General features: G+C 30.7%; 1 protein-coding gene across 1 annotated transcript in view; it reads right to left on the bottom strand.

The window, feature by feature from the left end:
• The window catches only part of LOC106688345 (retinal guanylyl cyclase 2), a 78,961-nt gene that overhangs the window by 18,017 nt on the left and 40,866 nt on the right, over window positions 1-20,078 (bottom strand). Inside the window, exon 4 of the mRNA XM_067052604.1 lies at window positions 9,033-9,129. Within this exon, the coding sequence (XP_066908705.1) occupies window positions 9,033-9,129 (97 nt within the window). The remainder of the gene's footprint in view (window positions 1-9,032; window positions 9,130-20,078) is intronic.

Genomic DNA, 20,078 nt, shown 5'->3' with positions numbered 1-20,078 from the left:
ATATATATGGCTACGAGAACTATGTATACATATTAAATATGTAGTTTTTGTTTTTTCCTTTCATCATGCATTGTCACCTTGCATGGTCTCAGAAACTTAATTTTAATTTCGAAGGGACAACTTCAATTTGTTTCAATAGAAAATCGGAAAAGAATCGGAAGGTAGTTTGATTGGAGTCGGTGGGATTCTACTATAATTGATAATCGGCTTGATATCTCTTCCTATTAAAAGTTGCTTTTGTGCACCAAGTCTATACTAGCATAAATGCAATTATAAATATACAGTAAGAAACTTTTCCTGTATCAAATTTTCCCATGATGTAGCAAAGTAATTTTACTGTTTGTAATTTCCAAATCGTATAATTGTATACCGGTCCAACTACTTGTATGAGCTTATCATTTTTTATTCATAATATTATAAACTTTTATTTAGCTATTTGAATTATTGAAAATATGTTCGAATTGATATATTTACTGAGGAATTAGATGCGTTAATTAAATAAGAATTAAAGATTTTATATTTCTTGATAATAGTTATTTCTTATGAATAAATATTCATACTGAACTTTATATGTAAAATTTAATTTACACTTTCGCTCCCTGATTTATATAAATAGTTATCATAAACCAAATATCTATTAAAAGTTAAGCAGTGTTTCGAATTTAATATGCGGAATAAGGTCTATTGACTCAAGCCACCCCAGGTAAGATACACTGATACGAGACCACACCCCGGCCGGATGCCTACAACCCCGCATACTCCGAGGGTCGGAAATCAGTTATCCAGGCCTCCCTTGTCATCGAAATTCTCCGGATGCCACACTTCCCAGATCGTTGGTGTTAATGCCTCTCCTACCCCAAGCGGTTACTAGACCAGTAGGCTAGAAGAAAACCATGCCAAGAATGTACCAAGGTTTGATATCGAATTTCTCGAAGCAGTTATGCCACATGAAGAGGATGCTATTTTATATTGAAAAGGACGTATTTCGTTCCATTACTCGCGGTATATTGAACGATGTAATTTCTTGATATAATAACTAAATAACTTTGATTTAGATTAGTGAAACAATTTCGCCTTTGAATTTAAAAAGACGTACATTCACCTTAAATAAATTTCATGTATGTTAATATTTGTTCATAATTATTGTATAATTCGTTTCTGAAGTTAATATTTTTTATACAAAAGACTGATCTACATTATAAGGCCTATCTGGACATACGGAGTTGAGCTTTGGGGTTCCACTAAACCATCAAACTCCAGTCCAAAATCCTTCGTAAAATCCTTAATGCTCCTTACTTTGTCACAAATCAAGTCATCCATCAGGACCTCAATGGTCCATATGTTGCCGATTTGTCCAGAACCAGATACCATTCCTTCCATGATAAACTTCTCAACCCCCTAAATCCACTTGTTTCTAACCTGGTTTCTCCTTCATTACCTAATAATCCTCCTAGGCGTCTGAAAAGAAGAAGGCCTCGAGATCTTCTCCTCTAGAAATGTTATTGGAGTTCTATCAGTGAGTAGATTATTCACATGCTTGTATCATGTCACTATGTCACCTACAGCAAATTTACTTGTTGTATATATGTATATACAGTTGTAAATAACAATAAATAAATTATTAAAAAAAAAAATTTAATTTGGTAAAACATGAGAATTTATTTATTATCTTCTTATTCGTCATTGACCATTTAATCCGATACACGCACAAAACCCTAAATTTTAGAAGATATTCCGGAATAATCCTTTCTTAATTCCGACATGAGCATTTCCATCTCGGTGAAACATGACTAACAATCAATGCAGAGAATGTTCTAGTTACACTATCAATTGGAGATCGCTGAGTCAATTAGGAGTTAATAACGGAACACTTTATTACAGTTCAATCAGCGGGAGTAACAATTATGATGATTACTCTGATTCCAATCTGACTGTGATCAGGGTCTTGTTGTATCCCATTAGCAAGACGTCTAGATTTGTGATATCCTGGTGATGATTTCGTATTTATTTTAACAGATTCAAAAAATGTAGGGGAAAAAAAGGAGATTTTATTTATTATTATGTGACCAAACACACTTAAGCTTTCTCTAGATGGCATGATTTTGTGACCATGACAATGTACTAACGTTCTTTGGGACGAACATTGGGCCTTCTGTAACAATGTGGAGGGTATAAAATTTAACTGTTAAAAGTGAGACTCTAACGTTTAGGGATATTCAATGTAAACAAAGAATGAGCCAATAGCTAATTCTTGTAAGGTCTGGTTAACAGATTCTAACAGTTATAAATTGCATAACTTTGCGTAACTTTTTTTCCAAAAATATGAATTCAGTCTTTAGAGTAGTTAGTACAAAAGTCCGGATATTAAAACTCAGTCATTTCATACCAATTTTTCATTACTTTAATAAAAATTACGTATAATTACTAGTGGGTTCTGCTTGATAATTGAATCTTTCCAAATTTTTCACAGGAGCTCTCTGAAACTGACCCACATCAGTTTTGATATTTGCTAAAATATATTGATTTCTTATTTTCCTGAAAAATTCATATGCCAATTTCATATTCATATGCAAATATCATAAAAACTAATACCCCTACATATAAACAGTATAAACTACTCTGTAACTAGAAATTATCATCTTGTTAATTTAAATATGAAATAGCTGACTTTTTTCTCCTCTTGGACTCTTGTACTTGATGGTTCCAAACTTTTTTTTTTTTTGTGACAGAGCACTTTTGGTTTAAATAGAAAATTGGTTGAACACCTATATCAACATATGATACAAATAAAATGAAGAGAAAAAAGTATATTTTGTAATATGGTTCTGGGAATACAAATTATTTTTATCAAAATATTTGAATTGCTTGAAAATTCAATTTCTTGGTTCTTTAATCATTTCATGGAACTCCTTGAAGAGGTTTACGGAAATCCGGTTGGTAGCCACTACCCTCGAGGTGAACTTTTTAAATGTTTGAACTGAACAAATAAAATGTCTTCTTTGATTTTAAAATAAATTTGTTTTTTATTTAAATATTACATATTTTAAAAATCTTTAACTTTCGGAACTCATGAGAATCTCAGAATAGATAAATTAAATTAACTATATATCAATCGTCTATTTATTTTACGAATAAACTAATTTCAGTTTTTACCAAGTGTTCTGCTGTCATAGATCCGACACATTCCGTTTAGCCATCTCTCGTTTTCTCATGTCTGGACCGTTTGTACATTTCTGTTCGATAACTTCTGATAAATTTTGATTTGTATTGCTCACTCTTCCCAGAGTTATAAAAAATAGTTTCTACTTCTATCTGATTTTATTATTTATTGATCTCATTACTTTAAACATTAATTTTTTTTCATCAAAACTTGAACCCATAAGTGAATAAAATGCTAGAAACACATCATGCTTTGGATTGAAAGTTAATTGTTTTTTTTTATGAATTATCGAATCTGCAGAATAAACTATTGCATGGGTCAATGAACTTTTAACGATTTTTTCCCTTGAAAAAATTAGCACAAAAGAAAAGTGATAAGGGAAACAGATAACAAAAAAAAACTGAGAGGAATAATTTAAATTTTACAGGGAGCTGCCTCCTATCTCTTCCACTCCAACATTCCCAACTCATTATACTAAATCACTTAGTCTTACTGAGGTGAGCATTTCTGATCTGCAACATCGGCAGTAGTCTTGTGTCCTAGGTCTATATTCATCAATTACTAGAAAAGTCAACTCGAAAACAAATTTCATTTGTCCATTGATTTTTTTATGATTAGAAGTTGAAGTTATGAATACGATAAATTTATATGTCCTAATATTTTTTATGAGTTCAAGTTCGATCTCTGAGCTAGATGATGTATGCATATATAATAAAATAATATAAGCCATACATTTTAAATTCCAATAAACGATTGTAATAGAATAAGACCTCTTGGAAAAATATCTACATTCTAACCGTTTCCAAATTTTTAGTGGATGTATTCTCTAACATAACATATCTTAATGCCAGTGAACTTTTTTTTTTTTTTTATTAAAGTAACTGTTTATCTTAAATTTGTCTGAAGTTTTAATCTATTGACAAACAAGAATTCAACATTATAAGTTCTCATATATAATTTTTTTCCTGCTAGAAATAACCCATTTTTTATTACCTGTTTATTTTCCCCTCTCATTAGAATAACCTTAAAGGTTTTTTTTTCCTATTTTCCTGTTCCATTGTTTTTCTAAAATAAAAACAACACACAATCGACATTTTTTTTTCCTTCATTATTTACAATGAATTTCTATCAATAATTTAAAAATGAATTACAAGTAATTTAAAATATATTTTACTAATTATCCAGCCAGCTAAAATATTTTATATCAATTTACAAATTTAAAAAGTTTTGGAGATCTTATTTCTTTCTTGCCCTAACTTATTTGAAGGACATATGTCAACTCATTAAAACAAAATGTTCTTATTCTATTGTGGATTTAAGTTCACATTTTCATAGTTTTTTATCATCCACATATAATTCCCCATTTCCTATCTAAAAAATTAGCAATATCATTAGGTTTTATCCACAATTAGTATTGTATTTTCTGGACATGGTTGTTACCGAAAAAGTGTGTTTTTTTCCTACAAAGAAAAAGCTATCGTTTCTAGCTATGTTATTAGTTAATACCTGTTTTATGTAATATAATGGTGCAATAAAAACCCAAAATATTAAACACAAATTTAATGACTGTGAATTTTTTGACAATTAACGACTTGACGTAGTAAAAAAAGTTCTCATAAATAGAACATGTCCTGAGACTGAAAGAATTTGTTTTTCTGAATTTAAATAGACTTCCTGAAATTTATTGAAAATAAATGCTCCTTCACCATAGACGAACAGCGTAGTTATTTTTCTTATTGGCTTAATTTTTATATATTTGTTTGTTAAATTTGGTTAGTATTAATGTTTAGTTTTAAATTTAACTTTGTAACTCTTAATGGATATGAGATAATAAATGTTTACCGTTCATGTTGTATACACGGAGCTTATGTCTTATAAACAAACCTTACATGGGGTTCGCATATAAAGAAAAGATTTTTTACGAAATACTGACTCTTTGGAAAAAAAAAATTGAAAATAATAATGGGAAGACAATATAAATTTAAATAAAGGTGTGCCTCATTATCCTGGTCGAAATTTCTAATTAGACTTAAGGATTTAAGAATTCAGATCCAACAGAAATCAACTTAAAACACTATTTCGATACAATATAAAAGAATTTAATTATGAATTGGCATGTACAAGTCTCTTTGAAAATTAATAGTTTAAATAAAAAAGACCTCTTCGATTATGTTCGGTATTTCCTAATATATAATTTTGTTTTATTGTATATATAATTTATCTTAAAATTTTGAAACAATAAAATACCCTTCTGAATTTTTCGCGGTTCATGAAAAAAAAAATAATCTTGCGTAAATGTTCTTCTTTTATTTCTTGGTATTATTTGGTTAAAATTTTTTTATTCATCTAAAACCAATCAAATGTTATTATATATTTTAATCGTGGTTGTCAATCTAGGGTTGTTGGTGTTGTTCAAATACCTCTAATTTTAAAGTCTCTCCAAACTTTCAAGGAATTTAAAAAAAAGAATTAAATTTTTTTTTGAGTAAATTAAAATATTTAAAATATGGTATTTGATATAAACTATATATGAAAAAAAGATCTTTTTTCTATTATATATTTTTATCTAAATCAGTATTTTATTTGATATATCTTGTTTTAAAACCTTCTGGTGACGGCGACTAGGTATATATTAGACTACAATGGACGACGAGGATCTAAAGGTCATGAACTCTTATATCGTCTAGGGTTTTTACTGACAGGCCTCGGGCTAAAACAAATATATTGTCTCCTGGCAAACAATCCCGTTGCTTTTCTGCGAAGACACGTTCCACCAAAAAATTTTGACTGCCAATAACGGAATAAAAAATAAAAGATTGTTTGATTGCTACTAACTATAGCAATATTAAGGATATAGCAATGAAAGATATTTATCATTTTAGTTAATTTTTCGTCCACATCGCATGTTTCACCTCTTGCTGTTATCATAAAGCAAAAAAAAAAAATTAAAATGCCCTAGAAAAAACTTTACATTGATGTTCGTTGCTTATGTTACACCTTATTCGATTATTTCTTTTTAGTTACACAGGATTGGGCGGAATGGAATCATAGACAATAATATGGTACTACCACAATAAAAATTTACAAAAGAGTTGTTGGCAGGAAATCGTTTTGTTTTCACATTCGAACGTTGGGGCATTTCCGCTGGCCTGCTTATGCTTTGATGGGAATGCTAGAACACTCTTAAGCTCTCTGCTACGTTCCACACATACTCGAAGAACAAAGTACAAGGGACGACAGAGCCAATTCGACACCAGAGTCATCAATCTTAGTGCGTGGTCCAAATTACGTTGAGTACTAATTGTTTGGAATAAAAAGGAAGCTAGGAAATACTGGGATCGGAAGGATGGATAGAGCCACTTCAGCTCGGCGTTATGTACGTATCTCTGTTGATCCAGAAAATAAATTGTACTGTGCAATTTATTAGACGTTTAAGTTTAGATTCGAGATTACCCGAGAGGCCACTGTATACCAGGCAGCCATAGTCAAAGTAGAATAAAACAAGAGAGGAAACTAAGAGTTGGTGGGTTTTAAGTGGAAGGACATAACGGATTCTATCGAATTGCTTTAAGGGAGCTATGGATCGACGGGAAATTTGACTAATGTGTGGTATCCAGGATAAAGTTTGATCAAAGGTGATACCAAGATTTTTGACTGAGGTGTGGAAGGAGATGGGAGTATTGCTTAGGAAAAGTTTGGGGGGGGGGAGAGTCCTGGGATAGATTTAAGGAGAGAGGGAGAGCCAATAATGATAGCTTTAGTCTTTCCGGCATTTAAAGTAAGTTTATTGTTTGTTGCCCAAGTGCTTGTACTATTGATGTCTTCTTGTGGTTTTAGAATGGCATTTGAGGTGTCATGAGGATAGAGGGAAAAGTAGATTTGTAAGTCGTCTGGGTATAGATGATACTGGGAATGCTGGATGAGCATGGGAGGATCATTGATAAAGATGGAGAAAAGAGTTTTTTATTCTATTAACATCATAAGCTGAGATAAAAAAAAAAAAGCCTGGGAAAAAAGTAGCAGCTTCATAATTTTATATTTATTTAATTTTTTTTAGTTATTTACTTATGAGTTTATTACATTTAAAATGAAAGATTTTTCTTTCAATAAAATCTATTTCTTGCGTGTAATGCCAATCCTAAAAATAAATAAATAAAAAATATACACTTACTTCAAGTTAATAAGAACAACATATGAAATCTATTCTAATTTTTCACTTTTTCAATTTGCTTATAAAAAGTATGTTACTTATGTAATAAACCTTAGATGTAGTAGTATTATTCATTTAATACTACAAGAAAGGTAATAAAAAATTTAATAATATTATCCAGAACACAAATTATTTTGGTGACATCAATAGTTCAAAATAAAGCTACAAAAGCACCATAGGAGTAGGCAGGATTTTTCCAGGGGGGGAGGGAACATCACCATATTACAAACACATCGAGCATAAACTTAATTATAGTAAATAAATATATACAGTACACACATATATAGGGGATAGAGAGGAACCCTGAGGTCGCCTTTAGAAAAAGGTAGGGAACTAGAGGGAGGATTATTAGGAATAATAAAATACTGTGAACGGCCGGTAAGGAAGGATTGAAACCATTGAAGGGTATTAAATGATAAAGAGAGATCGTGAAGTTTAGAAAGGAGGATATTGTGATCGACGGAGTCAAAGGCTTTGGAAAAATCATAAGGATAATAAGGATGGTAAGTTTCTGCTGTTTTATGGCTGTGTGAAGGTCTTGATAGATTTTAATAAGAGCAGACTGAGTGGAATAGCCTGGGCGGAAACCAAACTGAAAGTTGTTCAAAAGGTTATTTAACTAAAGAAATTGGGAAAGTTGGGATTGAACTATACGCTCTAAAGGTTTGGGTAAGTTTGATAATAGGAAAATAGGGCGGTAATAATTAGGGGTTTCTGGATTTGAGGTTTTATTCAATCGACAGACAAGAGCAGTTTTCCAGGCAGAAGAGTAAGTGGAACCTTGCACGGCGATGTTATAGATGTGATAGAGGATAGAAAGAATAGAAGGTAAAGAGGCTTTAATCAACTTAACTTGGACATTATCTGATCCGTTGTCATTGGTATGTGATTTTTGAATGGAGTTAAGGATATCATCAGGTGTAATATAGGAGAGGAAGAAGTTGTTGGTATTAAATACGCAATGACTAATTTATTCTCAAAAGAGAATAAATTGAGGAACAAAACATCATCACTAATACATTATACTATTTTCAACCTATACGATTTAGCTATGTATCTTCGATTTCGGTTTTCCTCACTTTTATCTTTATCCCTCCCCGAAGAAAATCCTTACCAAACACATGCTGATCCCTTCTAACACTGGTAACATTGGGGTTCCCCGAGCCGCTTCCAGAGATTCTACGAAATAATTGAAGAATGTGTTATTCCACGTCCACTCAACTCAGTTTTGAAACCTACCATCTCAGAATTCCTTCTATTATGTACATGTTTGTGCAGGTATCCAAGTCCTTCTCACCTTTTGCTGAAAAAATGACATTTGACTCCCTATTTATATTATATCACAATGTAAGGGTTTTGCCTCCAAAAAAGTGTTGGTAACCTCTGCCTTAGATAAATTATTTATCGAAAATAACTAAATAATTACTAGAAGTAACAAATATAAAAACATTATGGATTATTGTATATTAATAAGTAAAATGGTGACTGAATAATGAGTTATATATAATGCCTGATTGTGGTACATTCCACAATAAGAAGTGTTATTAAATTGTGGTAGAGAAAATATGTGATATTTAATTATTCTTAAATAAGTATTATTATTGCAATATAAGAATCATATTTATATTTGAGTGTTTGCTGTAGAGGAATGATGGTACTCACCCTCTTTGTTTCTTGTACTTGGGGGAAAATGAAGTCGTTAGGCGTCAAGATTATCTTGCACGGTCCTTTGGACATCCTTGACTTGATGTATAGCCTCCTGGAACATCCAGAGGGTATTAAGCTTAACAATAAATACAATTAAGTTTAGATATGAAATTCTAAAATTCTAAAATGAAAAAATTGATTCTGTAAATTATAACATTAATATTTTCCTGTGTAACTGGATTTCTTGTTACGAAACTTTTTTTGTCTTCCCATTGTAATCAATAATTTAATTATATTTTGCATGCTAATATTGTTCAACATTAAAAAAATTCATTTAATATGTTTTAGTAGATTTATAAAATAAACAGTAAGTACATTTATAGAATAAATTACAAAGAAAAATATGAAACTTTGAAAAAACATGAGGTAGTTGGTAAACTGAAAGTAATAAAGATTAAAAGCATTATTTTAAGCTTTATTAGTGAATAAAAATTTCGCAGTATTAAAAATAAAGATACTTAGATATAAAAAATATATAGACGATTTAAAAAAAAATTAGTAGATCATTGACTAGATGGGATTTACAGTACAAGAGATGGGAAGTTACAAAACATTACATTACAAACTTACAACTTACACTCTTGAAATTATAAATTATACTGCCTTTTTAATTATTTCTTATAAATTCAATTAGAATACATGGATCTAATGCTATCTTCCTATTTGTCTTATTTTGTTATGCAGAAATAGAATCTTATCTTGAATAAGATGGCGGTGCATTTTGTATCCTTTCATAACTTTTTAATCACGGGTCTTGAGGATATATCTGATATCTATGTTTATAATATCCCCTTGCTACATTTCAGCACCTTTAGCGGGCCCCTTCAGACTAAGTGAGACGAAATTCGGCATTTAGGGCTGTTAACAGAACAATACCTACCGCAATTGTGGTGCATTTCAACCAAAATTTAGTGGTGCTTTGAGGATTTTTTAAGTTTTGAGCATCTCTCTAGTCCCTCCAGATCGGATTGGAGGGTCGACATTTGGTGTGTTATTTGATTTGGTGTTAACATAGTGTATTGTGAGGGTATCGACTTTTTTTTTTCTATAACCCTCCCCATTTTTATTATTTTTCCCCCTCCACAGCCTTTTCGAGTTCAACTCTTCTCATCTGCGCTGTTTTTTTTCTTTCTTTTTTTGCAGTTTCTCGTGGTTTAAAATATTAATTTTAAAAACATTGTGACGGTGCTTTGCTATTCATGTTTTTTTAGTGTATATTGAATTGTTAATATTATTTATAATATCTATTTTGGTTAATCTTTTATAGACTATCGGAGTAAGATGGGGCTATCTTTAGTTTGAATTGTGATTTTGTTAAGTTTAGTCCGGGTGATGCTTAAGGCTTTGCTTAGATTCATTCAATAATAAACTAATTTTACATTTTTAGCTTTAATTATTTATTTTATGGTAAATTAATTAGTTTTACACATATAAAGAATATAAATTTATGAGCTTTGATGAGCAGTGCGTATGTAACGTGAAAGCAAATTATATACGCATTTAGAAATTTGAAATATTTTAACCAAAAGCTCTTCAACAAAATAAATGGTCTGTGAATAAAATGTTTTATAAAACAAATAATTTAATTTTAAAAAACCGACTACGGAAATAACGACTGCCCTACAAAATTCCTTCCAAGAGATAGGGTGTTATTGCACATCTCCTTAAACACATTAATAAGCCTTACTGAAGTCTATAATAATGAGTCCCGGTATTGTAGTCGGGTGCCTTCCACAACTGAACTATAATCAAGACTCTTCTTGATTTTTTCTAAAGAAAAAGCATTATTATAGTTTGTTTATATTTACACGTGCATATGCAACAGCATTCTGTATGGTTACATTCACAGTTACGTGGCTGAATATACTTGTAAAGAACCATAGGTTAGTGGAAGACACCCGGCTTCTATACAAGTTTCATTATTTATAGACAACTTCATTTACGACCTACTAATATATTTAAGGTGTTATGCAATAACATCGCGTCCCTTAAATCGAAATAGTGTTTAGGGAAGGATTATTTCCGTAATAGGTTTATAACAGTTTTTTATGTATTGGCAATTTGTATTGGATTCGTCTGTCATGAATTAAAATTTAGATGAATGTGAATCGGTACTTTAATTAAAGTAACCTATCGAAAGGTGTATCGATACTTTGGTGGTATCGCAACCTTGAATGCTGAAGGTAGGCGAGTTTCTGCATAATACTTACCATTTCAGAATTGTGAACAGTGTGTATTTTGGTTATATTTGAACTTAGCACTGGTGTGCTACTATGGTTATCTATGGTTTGGTTGGGACTTTGTTATTATGCATTATGAAGGGTTTGCATCATTATTAATTGTACGATGCGATGTGATGTTAATACCTTGTGTCATTTTAATGTTTATACTTCTAATTGTGTATTTATTACCTTTTGTGTTATGTTCATGTTCATCTCCTCAGACAAAGATCAGGTAATGTTTATTCTTAAACAATAACATGATGGAAGTGATCTATTTGAAGCGATACAAAGCTATATATAATTATTATAACATACTGATATATTCATTTGCAAAAACAAATGCCAATTATGCGTGTTGAAGGGAAAACCTTCTTACAGTGTCTTTTAAAGCATTAGTTGGACATATAACAGTAAACATTCAATTTTTAATGTAAGATCATTTTTCACCCTTACCACCAATATTACGAAGGAATTAAATAACTGTTGTGTTTATTTATTGTAGTAGTAAGTTAAATGTTATTGAACCTTAGTACTTAACATCCAAATGTGATATCGGCAAATATATTCCATATTTTAACCTTAACAATAAGCTTTATAATGGTTTATAGGTACCTTGAACATTTAATGTCCAATTTATTGTGGATAAGATTGACTATAAAACCTCAAGATTGTTACGAATCATCGTCAATGAAAACAACTGCCACTGACTACATAAAGCCCACTTTACACGACCAATATTATTGAACGGGGTACATAAAATATTATTGGTGCAATATAACCATAAAAGAGTCAAAATATTGAAGAAATTCGGAATTACCCTCAAGAAATAATATCAATAGATACTAATCCAGTTGATTCTCACGACGCCCAATGGCAATCTCTGTGTCATTTAAGGAGGTTATGAAATATAATGAGATATTTTGCAGTATTTTGAGCACAAGTTGCTTCAAATAAAGTATAAATTTAAATAAAATATAAATTTAACACTAGGATATAACTGAGTAAATTGAAACATTTAATTTAAAAAAATTTAGTTCGAACAAACAGCTCACACCTCTTAACACATTACTCCTTTTGGCTTCGCCGTAGTCGGATAAAAAGAGGTGCTTTCTTGCATGAAAACGTTTCATCTTTTACTATTTACCGATTCACTCCTCAGTAGTCTCTACCAGCGATCCATCAACCGGAAATATCAACTCCGATCCAAGGGTAATGTCGACTGGAGGAATAACTTCGTCAAATGCTCAATATTTTTTTTCCTTCAGGCTAAGAGCTTTATTGGTACTCCCACTAAAGAGGTTGTTTGATTTTCCTGTACAAATTCGGAGTGAAAACAAACTGCTTCCTTATTTTATAACATTTATTTCAATATTAATCTTGATTTGTATTTATTATGTAACTTAATGTTTCCCCTTTAAAAGAAAAAGACTTATTTAAAAAAAACAGTAACTGCATATAAAGTGACAAGAACTGTTTTGGCAAGTTTATTTGTTTATAATAGTGAACTTTCGTGACATCCATAAATCATAATACTACTATGAATATTTTATGTGTGTACTTACAGTAAGCAATCGTACAAAAATGTGATTTTTAATTTTTGTGGGTTAATTTTTAAATTTAATTTTTTAAAATATATATTTAACTAATCCAAAATCACACTGAAGTTTTAATTATTTAAATGTTAAAAAAAATATTTAATGTCCTTTTTTTCAACATTCCAGACCAAAGGACTGTGTCTAATGTACCTACTGACACTGTCGTGGGCATTTTTTAGTAATAATTTATTTAAAGGTGATATTAAAATGAGTAGGTGATAATTACTCGATATGAAATGCATAATTAAATTTATTTTTGTTTTATCAGAGAATTATGGTTGCTTTCTGATATAGGAAGTGGTTAATTTGAAAATATCGTTTTCCACAGTTCCATGTTTACTCTTCTACTACATGAATTTTGTAACTGTCTGTTGTTGCAACACTGCAATTTTAAAAGTCGAATTAATAACGTGTTTTGGCATAATTGTAGAGCAAAAATTAATTAAGTAAAAGGTTTTTAGTTACAGAAAAAATACTTTATTATAAAATAGGAAGGCTTTAACTAGCAAAATTACTTGGCAGCTGCGGGACAAGACACGATTAGTAATATATAAGACCGACTTTCCCTGCCTTCCCTTGAAAAATAAAGCTCAACGACTAAAGATAAAACAGTCTAGGGTACTTTGTTCTGTAGCGACTTAAGGGCTAATCTTATACCTGAAAAGTCCTGAATAACAAGACTAGAACAACCGATCTATTTCCATTTGCATCTTAATCGAATGTTCTTCAAACTAACCAGATCTGTCTGGACGAGTTTATGTTTCAGCAAGATCTCTAGTCTAGCGCCCCTTAAATTGAGAGGGTGTCACTATCTATCTTGGAAAGCGGTTTAACGAGGGAGTGACGGGAGTCTAATTGTCTGCACATCAGTCTTCCAAGGTTCGGCCACTGTAACTGCTTCGCCGTCTGGTTTAGCAGATATTTTAGACCAGAAGAAATACGTACTTAAGTGTCGTAATAATATTCCTATTTAGTGTCGTAAATATTCCCGGTGAACATTATAAGGATCTCTTTAAACGTATATGGACGAATTGTGTTGTCTCAGTTTTAAATGATAAATAAGAATTTAAGGTTCTTAGTGTTCATGATATGTTTAGAAAGTGCATTCAAACTTTATAAAATTATATCATGTCAAATAAGGTAAACAGATTGTGTAGCAAACTAAGATATTATCATTTATATTTTTGGTTAATTTGTATATTTTACCATTTATCGTGTTTTAAGTACCCTTTTTCTTCTTTTGAATGCAGTTTAATGAGAATGTAATGCATGATTATTTCCTTATAATTAATTGGATCCATTCGATAGACAAATGGATAAAAAATTATTTTTTATTGACAAATAGATTATTTAAAGACAATTAGATATACTTCTGTATAAAAATCGCTTATTAAAAAAATAAATAAATAACTTACTGAAAAGCAACTATTTTCACCAAGTTAGGCCTAATCGGATAACACGTTTTCTAAATATAGGTGAATAAAGGAAAATACCTTGTTAGAATAACCTAGCTCTTACTAAATATATATAAAAATGTATATTTTTATTTTGTATGGTATAACGTGAATAATTTTTCAATAATTTACTGTTAACAGTGCTATTAGGTAAAACTTTCTGAAGTTAGTGGGTATGTTTAAAATAAATGTTAATGTTTAAATCTGTACTATCTTTTAACTTATTTTCACTTTTACGAATAATGGAATATTTTTATCCATATCTTGTATGTTTTAAATGGTAATTTTATATGTTAAATTTTAATTTTAAATGTATCTTTAAAATTTTAAATATTGATGTTCAAATCTATTATCTTTCTTCTTATTTTTACTTTTACGAACAATAGAATAATTTTTTATACTCTTCTATGTAAAATAAGTGAAGGGAATAAAAACAGTTAGACTTTAGAAAAAAGAATAGTTAAGTAAAACAAAAATGTATGCTTTTAAGTTTAATTTTCCTCCTCACCTTTTACTGACAACTTTTAATGTGAAAACTTTTGATTCGTTTGCAAAGTTTCCTTGTTCTCAGTGTCTGTTGAAAAATCAAAAGCTTTTTAATATTTTTCTCTATAGAGATTTCCTCTTGGGATCAGTAGAATAGCTTGTTTTTCAGGGATTGAAACAAAATGGTATATAAAAAAAAAAAACGAATTTTATATATAAAAAGTTGAAGGAAAAAAAAAGTAAAAAAAGAAGATTATAGATGATGAAAGTTGGTCTCCACCAAAGTTGAAATACCGAGTTCCCCTTGACAATAGTATAGTATGTTTTTGTGTATATACAATAGCAATATATGTCTATACATATTGTTATTTGTTTATATAGTTATTAATAAATATTAATTTTATATATTATTTTTTTAAATTTAAATCTGAAAATTAGAATTAGTTGCAAAAAAATAAGAAACAATAGCAGCTGCACAGTAAGGCATTACGTGACCGGCACTCTGTTAACGTTGACCCAGAGGACAATGCTATTGCAAGGTCACGGAAAATAGCAATTTCATGGAAGAGTGGATTGGTTCAGGCCTCAGCCTATCAAAGAATTTCCGTTGGCACAGAGGAAAGCTTGATATCTTCAAGAAAGGCACTGTTCTTGGTTCTCTAAATTGTGATGTACTGACTATCAACCAAGTATCAATGGTGAGACTGTTAGAAACGAAAATCAACGAATTCACCAATAAAGCCATTTTGGAAAAAAAAGAATACCAATTCGAATTTATTGAATCAACACTACCCCCATGAAATTTAATATTGGTTGGTTCCATTGGGTTCACTGTATACAAATTTTTGGTGCAATATTAAAAATAGAAAATAATATATTGATTTAGGTCTACGAACACAAGAATCCTACTAATCCAAAAATGGGAGTAGAGAAAATTTCTTCTGTTGTTTTATTTTCATTATGATTCTAGAATTTATGGAAAACTATTATGAATGACGTAAGGGTAATAATATCGATGGAGTAGGGAAGAGAAGGGTGGGTCATAATAGGGCCTATTTATCTTAGGAGAGCTACCTTGGTTGACAAAACTGTTGCATTACTCAGTGAAGCCTAATTGACAAATTTCAGTCTTCAATCACAGAACTGAGCAAATTTAGCGAATGATGTCCAGAGAAATCGCTCCATTTATTTCGACTTGTTCATGCTTTGTAGGTTGCGACATTTTTTTTAAATCAATATAATTACTTATCATTAAAACTAGAGCAAATTTCCCTCTATCTCAATAGATTAAACGATTTTTTTTTTATTAATTTAAATGTTACAATTAAAGAAAGAATAACTGAAGTGAGTATATTTTTATAGGAAGAGGAAGCATACCAATTGAAAAAATCATATTACGCATTGCAAAAATACAGGTGTCAGAATTCGAAAACTGTCTTTTTTTGTTAAAAAAAAAACAATAGACGCAAGCTAAGTCTTATATAGCATGTTTTAATTAATACACATTTCTAGCCAATCAATTATTACGCCTATTAGTTTGCTGAAATATTTTTGGACTGGCTTCTCCTTGGAATCATATGAGTATTGTATTATCTCTGTACAGTGTATAATTATTTAACAATTTCGACTATTTATCATTGTTAATCATGGAAGAAGCTGATTTATGCCGTCAGGGATGAATCTCCTATTAGGTTAAGCTAAATCCGTAAACCAACGAATCCTTGGCTTGGCATTAATTTACTCGTAATGTTGAATAGCCTTGCGGACCTGACAATTTTAAACAGGTTTAGAGCTGTATAAAAGCATTTCAATATAGTTATTATTTATTATATCAAGTTAGTTCGGATAGTTTCTAAACGAGTCCTCTAGACCTCTTTTATGTCACAGTTTTTGGCGGGGAACCATGAGTACCAATATCTCGCTTCGGTACCCTGTGTACAACATACAACTTTTCTATCTACTAGTGTATTTTCTACTATTCAGGTAAAGCAGTCGAACAAAATTTAGCTTTATTTTTATCACCCACATTCAGTTTAAAGCTTCTACTTCTTCTTAGTCCTTCCTCTTATATCGCGGAGCAGTGCGAGAGGCTTGCTTTTAGCGCCGGATCTATAATCCTCGATACTGTACCTAGCTTCACCTAATGCAGTAATTCCCCTCTTATCTAATGCTTCTTTGACTGCAACATCCCTAGTATTTCTCGGTCTTCCTCTTACCCTTCCATCGAATCTCGTTTCATATCTTATATTGCCGTTTCCTTCTGCATTCTTTTTACATGGCAAAACCACCGTACTCTATTTTCTTCTATAGTATGTTCAGCAGGTTTCACTCCAAGGTTACTTCTTATAGTAGTAATCTGGACTTTTTTCTTCCCTTTTTCCCATCTATCTTCTTAGAGTACCTCATTTTCATTGCTTGGATTTGGCTTTTATGTCTAGAGGTTGCAGACCAGAACTCGCTCGTATAGGTTTGTAACGGGATAAACGTAGTCTTATCTACTTTTTTACCTTCTTCGTAACTTCTTTCCGTCCCAGGAAACCAGTGAATGGGAACGTTAGTCGGCCAATTTTATTCTTTCTCGGACTTCTCCGTCTATTTAGCCAAAATCTCTAACGTGTTCCTGCTCCTCTCTCCTCAGTCGTATTATTCGCTCTCCTCTAAGTATGATATTTATGTTTAATAACTTTCAATCCAGAAAGCACTCTGTTTATAACCATTAGAAATTTAGTAATGAAAAGAGTTTTGGTTGTTACTGTGAATCATAGTAAAGGATCTTGTATTGTCAACTGCCTGGTGAAACGATGTGAGAATAATTGGAAAGATCCATTTCCAGGTTCATCCCAAAATTAGACCATGTGATTTCTTTTTTTTTAAACGTATTTATCCATTCAAGTATTTCCTGTAACCGGTTTTTTTTTATTATATTTTCCTCTTAATCTATATGTTATTCTTATTCTTGTAAAATGTATCTAGTTGTTTGTTCTTGATAGACTGATCTACTGCTGTGACTATGAATGATGGTCTGATCTCACATTACCGTATTATATTGAATTTTTTTAGCGGGTCACTGAAGAGGATCTAGGAGGGTGAATTCCGGAGAGCGAATTTGTTGATAGGGTGAATTGAATAATTGAGCAGAAATGAGAGGGAAAAATGGGAGTGAGTGAAACATTTGTATTGGTTGTACAGACCGAAATGGATTGTAAAAGGAAACTGTAGTGGTGAAAAAAAAATTGTTTATTATATCCTATTATTGTATATCTTTTTTTATGATTATACCATGAATATGTAATGTAACTATGTCCGATTACGGATTGATAAGTATGCTGTGTGAGATAGCAACCTAATGTATTTAGGCAGCATATATGAATAAAGTATTTCTCTCTCCAAACGACATGCTGGCACCTGTTCAGGTAAGCTGTTTTGTACATTTGGAAATACATAGGGCCACAATATATCTAATTATATTATACCAACGGGACTCTTTAGTAAACAGTCTTCAAAATTTTATAAAAAAATGCAATAGAACTTCAAAAAGCAGTGACCAATTTCTTTCTTGTACTTTAAGTATAATCAATTAATATTAATCACTTAACCCAAACAATGGCTGTTTTGACCACTCTTCCAATATAAGTTTTAAAGCACAATATATCAATAGTGTATTTAATAAATGCTGGGCGTGTGTGGTTTAATATATCAAACTGATAAATGATAAAACCAGCTCCCTTGTGCCACACCATCAATCCTCTGGAAATTCTGCCGAAGAAGTTCATATTTCGACTTCTGCTATTTATTTTTTATTGTTATCGTCGACTTAGGACTGAGTATCAGTGTCTCTGTGATTGGACTATTATGACGTTATTAAAAAACATGTAATTTTTCAGTTTCTCGTGAATTATGATGGTTCAGCAATATAACGTTTTTTTTTAAAAAACGTTTTATACTCTGGAGCAAAGATTAGAGAGTACCTAATTAATTTTCATGATTAGAGTTCATTTCAATTGTTGTGAATTGAACAATATTTTCTGCATTCAGTTTATTCTGTATATTTATTAAATGTAAACCCTTGGCAGTGTATAACTTCCAGTGAGTTTTTCAAAGAAAAAAATCTTGAAACTTTTTTTTTTAAATGATTTTATATGTTTGGAGTACTGATTTCGGATTTCAGGTTTGCTTTCTCGCTGGTTTCAATAAACGAAAATAGAAAAATAGGAGTTTTGAAACTTTTTTCAGTGTTTCGATTTTAAATAGAAACCTAGGCATTTTAAGAAGATAAATCTTTTTAAAAAAATAAAATAGAAATTTACTACAATATAGTTATATTAAATTTAATTTTTGTTAAATATCAGATTCCGCTAAATGTAGAAATACTCCACACATAAGGGTTTCTCGAACGGTCGGTGATATTGAAGTGCTGAATTCGAAATCCGATAATTACTTCCTCGTCAGCCACTGGCTTCACAACGAGAATAGAAAAAAAAATCATAAATTGTAAGTTTTTCAACTTTTCTCTAGTATTAAAATTCATATAATTAAAATATATTTAATTGATATTAATTAAAATCGATAAACAAACATACTTGTATACAGATTCGGAATTCACTCTTAAGTCTATAAACAGCATCTTGCCATTGAACCCTCTACTAATTGAAACACTAATGCATTTAAAAATATCAGATAGTGCTGGATGTAAGGTTTCATTTTTGTGGTAACCTGGTCAGGATGGAAAATGAGCTGAGATATAGTATAACCGGGACTGTGGACCAATCGAAAAAAAGGCGCTTAAATTTCTTAAAAGAATTGAAATTATAACAAAATTTTAATTTCTTTTCTTTTGGTCTTCATATGTATTTTTTAGGGAATAAATTACTCCAGTGGTTCTAGGGTCGAATCAGTTGTAAATAAATAAATGCAAAAAAATTTTTTCTTTCCGTTTCAAAGGATATATTCTTGAATATAAAGGCTATTTCTTGATGCAAATGATTTTTTAGGATGGAGGCGAAAATAAATTAAATAGAAAACTATAAAAATTATGACAAAATATGTAAAACTAGTGTTAAAAAATATGCTAGCTTTGTAATTAATTTGTGATTTAAGAGTAAATGACTCGAATGGTCGAAATACTTGAAAATAATTAAAGGAATATTTAATAGTTCACTTTTTTAGTATAAAAAGTTAACTTTTGTAATTAATGATGAGAGATAGTTGACCGTGAATGAATTATATTCCTTCTCATAATTTTAT

This window comes from Halyomorpha halys, unplaced genomic scaffold (assembly GCF_000696795.3).
Source record: "Halyomorpha halys isolate HHAL.00 unplaced genomic scaffold, Hhal_1.1 Scaffold1110.1, whole genome shotgun sequence".
Taxonomy (NCBI): domain Eukaryota; kingdom Metazoa; phylum Arthropoda; class Insecta; order Hemiptera; family Pentatomidae; genus Halyomorpha; species Halyomorpha halys.
The sequence above is the reverse complement of the archived record's forward strand: the minus strand, read 5'-3'. Positions and strand labels throughout refer to the sequence as shown.